At 35.2% G+C, this 5,345-nt stretch overlaps 1 protein-coding gene and 1 pseudogene across 1 annotated transcript; one reads left to right on the plus strand and one right to left on the minus strand.

Moving 5' to 3' along the window:
• Window positions 1–330: 330 nt before the first annotated feature.
• Window positions 331–1,580, minus strand: LOC18611274 (zinc finger protein ZAT10 pseudogene; annotated as a pseudogene).
• Window positions 1,581–4,097: 2,517 nt separating this feature from the next.
• Window positions 4,098–5,104, plus strand: LOC148764437 (uncharacterized). The gene is made up of 4 exons (XM_088805979.1): window positions 4,098–4,312; window positions 4,411–4,483; window positions 4,573–4,638; window positions 4,765–5,104. Exons 1-4 carry the CDS (start codon window positions 4,281–4,283, stop codon window positions 4,885–4,887), a joined length of 294 nt encoding a protein of 97 aa, XP_088662105.1. The 5' UTR covers window positions 4,098–4,280; the 3' UTR covers window positions 4,888–5,104.
• Window positions 5,105–5,345: the final 241 nt, after the last annotated feature.

Below are 5,345 nucleotides of genomic sequence, written 5' to 3' on the forward strand. Positions count from 1 at the left end.
CAACATCACGACAATATTTTGAATTTATGATCTTCAAAAATTTAAATATAAGTTATTGATAGTAATTGATTTAGAGTTTTATATAAATATAAATAATTACATTCACATATGATATGAGATAAAATATCATAAAAATATTAAAAAAAATTTTATTAAACTTTTAATTTAATTTCTTGCTTTCTTTTCCCTTTCCATAGAAAAAGATGCAAGCTCTTTGTTGAAATTGGAATAATATTGGGTTTTTTTATTTTCTTTTTCGGGTGTGAATAATTTTAGTTAAAACATAAACATCTGAAATGTTTCTCAATATCTAAATTGAAGATCATATACTTCCGTTAAAAGAATTTTGCTAATCTTACTTACACCAAGCGAATGTACATAAACAATACTACAACAGTTAAGCAACATTGTCCCAGCCCAAAAGGACAAAAAAATATTATTATAACGATGATCATGCCAAAAAAAAAAAAAGAATTCAACAAGAAACATTAAAGTCCACTCCACTCATTCGCCTAAACTAAATCTAATCTTTACCAGTGACATTCAACAGACGTGGTAGCTGCCGCGTTTCGCCGGCGGCGAAGGACTCTCCACCTCTTCCTCGTCGCCGGAAAGTTTATCTTTTTGGTCAACGTCAATACTTGGATCCTCTGGTCCAGCAGGCCAATTCAAGTCAAAGTCACGTTGACTTTGGCTGGACGATTTAACACCTTCACCGCTGTTACTGTTAATATTGCTACCAGCTTCGTAGTGGCATCGCTTATGGCCTCCTAAGGCTTGACCCGAAGAAAATGTCTTGAAACAAATGGAACACGTGTGAGTCTTGCCACCTTGGTTCATGGGAGGTGAATTTGTAGCCACCGTGGCTGTGGTTGTGGTGGGGGCGGAGACTGCGGCGGCGGTGGTGGTGGTGGTGGGGTGTTCATCAGCTCCACCAAGTTTCCTGTGACTGGCCTTGTGTCCTCCTAAAGCTTGATAAGATGGAAATGCTTTGTTACAAACTGTACACTTGTAATTGTTGAGGGTGTTTTTGGCTGCAGCTGAGGGGCTGGTTCTGGTAGTGGTTCCCTGAGCCAGCATGAGAAGGCAAAGAGCCAAGTATTCTTCTTCTGTTGGTGGGTTTTCGATTCTGGGTCGTTTTGTTCTTTTCCTCTTCGTCCATGGCTCAGTAGAGTGGAGGTCTATATCGTCATGGTGGAGCAGTGGAGGAGCTGAAGTAGGGGAATTCAACATTTCAAGAGCCATATAAGAGATGGGTTTTTGAAAGTTTTTCTCTTGGAATTGAGTGAGTGTTTGAGTGAACAAGAAGGAGGGATTTTTATATGGGGAGGAAGACAATAGAAGAGAAGATAGACGGAAAATGCTTGATGAGTGGAGAGAAAGCGGGGGGAGAGTTTGCAAACAGTTGAAGAAACGTTTACTCTGAGATATGTTTGCACGTCTGATTAGGTCGTCTTTTGGAGTGAAGTCTGGTGTGGGTTATTATAGTTTTAAATAAACAAAAGTAAATGGGGCTTTGTAGGAATGTCCAATGGGGTGAAAAAACTGGGGTTGCCTGCTAAGGGGTGACTTAATTATTTGACTGTTTCCAAGTCAAAAACCAACACCTGTTCTTCGTCCACTTTCTTGCTTTTTCGAGTTAAAAACAACATACCATAGCAGTGATTTCAACAGGAATTTCAATAGGTGAGTTTGGACTCCAAAAACCCAATATCGAACAAGTGAATGCATTTCCAGATCCACATAATTATAATGCCATATCTTCACATAGTCATGTTTCATTTTAAATTATTTTTAGTAAGATGGAAAATGGTGTAGTGGAATCATGGGAGAAGGCCGGAAATGTAATATCAGTCTCTCACTGTTGATGCACTTTTTCTTTATATATATATATATAAAATCCTCTTATAGGTGTGTTTAGCGTTTGCACCATTGTTTGCCAGAGTGTAGTGGGAACTTGACTTTCGTTTTTCGGTGGTTTGATCTGATAATGATAGTGCGGCGTGTCACTTGGTGACCGCGGCTGCGACTGAGCTGGTTGGTGAGTCTTCTCGAAATTACTTGGGTCCTTCTTGTCTGGCCCACGTGTCCGTCGGCCAGTGAGTGATGAGCGGGGCCATTGCAGCGACCCACGAGAAATGGAGAAATGGGTAGGCTAGCTGCTCGACGTGGACCACTAACTGTGACACTAATTAGCTCAGCCCAACTCAAAGATCGGGTAAACTAATTCCAGCACAAACGTGATGAGACGTGGCGAGAACAATTTCCAACCATTTCACTTGAATGAAAACTTGCTTAACCCCGGTCATCATCTCATTAATTAAGGTCATGCAAATCAGTCGCCGAATTACGCTCAAAATCGGTGATAAGCATTTAACAACAACAAAAATAAATTGCCTTACATGATAAACTAAGATATCTATCCAATCCCAAAAGAGGATCTTCCGAAGAAGATAGCAAGAGAAAAGTCAAAGGCCATTGTAAAAAGCCTACAAAAGTATTTTATTGCTTGGAGAAAAGTATGAAAATGTATTCCAACTCTTGACGTATGAAAGGAATACCAGCTCTTCGTATTCAAACGATGTCTGAAAGGGACCGTAGTTTGCTCAAACCTTAGCTATGACTCAAGACGCGTAATATATATTTGTTTCTGCTTTGTTTTTTTGAGGGTTTATTTTTTTTTTATTAACACTGGCTTATACAGCTAGTGAGCCGAGTGACTAAGTCAATATTGTTGGTTGCTGCCGACGAGTTAATCATTCAGATCATGGCCGGCCACGTTATTCTCTTACTTGTTCTAGTACTGCACCACATGGCAGCCATCATTTGATAGTACCGAAACAGAAATGAGCTCGGTTGGGGCATACGGCAAACGGTTTTGTAAATAAAGAGTGCCGAAACAACCTGGTTGAAGAACCCACGATGTCGCAACATAAGGGTCCAGATGGTGCCATGAAAAATTAATATCAAGTTGCTGTGGGCCAATTGCATTTATGACAAACTAGGGCCTAAGTTTTCAACATGGATCGAATAAACCAACCGATTGGGTTATGACATAAAATAAATTGAATTAGGTATTTTATTATAATGCGATCGTTTCGATTCTTAAATGTCATATCAAATTATTTAAATTCAGAAATAGCTTATCTAAATTTTTCACCCCTATTTATGGATTTATTACCAAACTTGTTTAATTCTGAGTGTAAGAGACCACTTAATTAAATTTATTGATTTTAAAATATACTCAGCTTAACTTTTGATTATAAAAAAAGAGTACAAATTTTGGTATTATTGCATGATAAATTTTAAGATTCAATAGTAAAGTTACATGTGAATTATTATTGTGTAAAAGAAATATTAGAATTCTTGTCACACTTGTTCTATTAATTTTACTAATTAATCATGTATTATCTAACTTTTACTTTTGAAAAGTTTTATTAAAAAAAATTATGACATAATAGTCAAAAAATTCCTTGAAATATACAAGAAAATTTAAATAAAATTTTTTTTTATGCTTAAATAAATCTCTATACTTAAACTCTTTATACTTTTATTTTGAATCAAATAAACTCTTATGATTAACAATTAACTAATTATAATTAATTAAAATACTATTTGTTATTTTATACCCACACAAGTTGATGTGAAATGTAAAAAGTATTACATAACCATGCGATCATGCCATATAAGCATGTCATATTATCATTTATCAATGTTATATCGATATATCACATCAGTACTACATGATAGAAAATAACAAATGAAATTTTGATTAAATTAATCATTAGTTAAAAAAATTTATTCAAATCAAAATAAAAATATAAGAATTTGATTAAATGTAATAAAAAAATAAAGTCTTATTTAAATTTTATTGAACAATTTAAGATTTTTTTAAGATATTATGTAAAAAATTATTCATATTAAAGTTTATTCCTTCTTTACTATTAGTCGGGCCTCAATATGTTACCAGGCCTTTCCAAGTGGGCCTGGATTTCGATCTATACCGCCCAATTGTTCTTCTTTTAATATCACCACCGCAAACGACGTCGGTTTTATCTTCTCCTTCTCTTCTCCCTGCAAAGTATAAAATCCTCCCTACCCTTTCGCCTCCCACAATATTTCTTCGCCCGCGAGCGGTATTTTATTTTTATTTTATTTATTGGTATTTCTTTACTCTTTTAATCCCAAAAAACCAAAATCGAAATTTGTATTAGTTGCTCTCTTGAAATTTTTTAGACTTTTGGATTCACTTTTCTGGAAATTGAAGCTCCAATTGTCATATGGATCCGCGATACACCGGGGAGATACTCAAGTAAACTTGAACCAAATTTATTTACTTTTCTTTTTTTTTTTGAAAATTAAACTTGGTTCAACACTGAAATCTTGTTTGTTTTAATTTATAATTTGCAGGCATTTGGAGAGGCAGAATGAGCTGCTTACAGAATCCCATTCATTAATTTCTCACGAATTGCATAAACTTCAGGTTATTTTCTAACTCCCCTTTGTTCTTTTCCTTTGTTTTATCATAATTACTTGAAAGAAAAGAAATTATAAAGTTGTTGACCGTTGTAGGTGGAGGAAGAGATGTTGATGCGTAAATTTTATGAACTTATGGCGGCTCAAGGTCTAAATAAAAAGGTATTATAAATATATATATATATATATATTTTATTTCATTGAATTTTTAGTCGAATTATATAGCATTATATGCGATGGTTTGTTCATTCTCATTCCCCTTGTTTTAATTGGTTTTTCTTGCGACAGTACGAAAATTCAGATACCAAGGAAATAGAGCATTCCACTACTATCGTTAGTCCAATCTGCAATGAAGATGATGAAGCGGGGAATTCCACTGCTTTAGTTTGTACGACGAGCAAGGCACGGTAGTGAGAATGCTTGTTTTTTTTGGATTTAGTGTTAAGAGTTTCCTCTCCCCCTCCTCCCTCTTCGAGTTAGGTTATTAACAATTTACTTGTCAATTGATTGATTTACCAACTGGAATTAAGCATTTGATAGGCAATTCGTTCATAAATTATACGCTGATATGTACTTTGATCTATACTCTGTAAATCATTTTGAAAGTGTTTTGGGTATTTTTCTCTTATTTTGCTGGTTTTTTAAGATTACTCTAGGCCTTTACATTTTGTAAAAGGAAATCAAATTTATCCTTTGGATGTGAATTTGGATAACTTTGCGAATCGGATTGGTTATCTGACGGACGATGTATCTCTCCTGCTCAGAACTCGAATCCTTTCCAATGCTAGACTGAGCGAGTATCAACCGAAGATGGCAGGGCAGTCATCAATCCTTAACGGTTGCTGCTGGTTCTCTCTACTTACCTTTTT

Source organism: Theobroma cacao, chromosome 1, assembly GCF_053813885.1.
Source record: "Theobroma cacao isolate CCN51 chromosome 1, ASM5381388v1, whole genome shotgun sequence".
Lineage (NCBI taxonomy): Eukaryota > Viridiplantae > Streptophyta > Magnoliopsida > Malvales > Malvaceae > Theobroma > Theobroma cacao.

What these genes read in the sequence shown, in the direction of transcription:
- LOC148764437 (XM_088805979.1), top strand. Translation starts at nt 4,281, where the DNA reads ATGGATCCGCGATACACCGGGGAGATACTCAA. An exon ending in ACGAATTGCATAAACTTCAG is followed by an intron (nt 4,484 to 4,572) that starts GTTATTTTCTAA and finishes TGACCGTTGTAG; the next exon opens with GTGGAGGAAGAGATGTTGAT. An exon ending in CTCAAGGTCTAAATAAAAAG is followed by an intron (nt 4,639 to 4,764) that starts GTATTATAAATA and finishes TTCTTGCGACAG; the next exon opens with TACGAAAATTCAGATACCAA.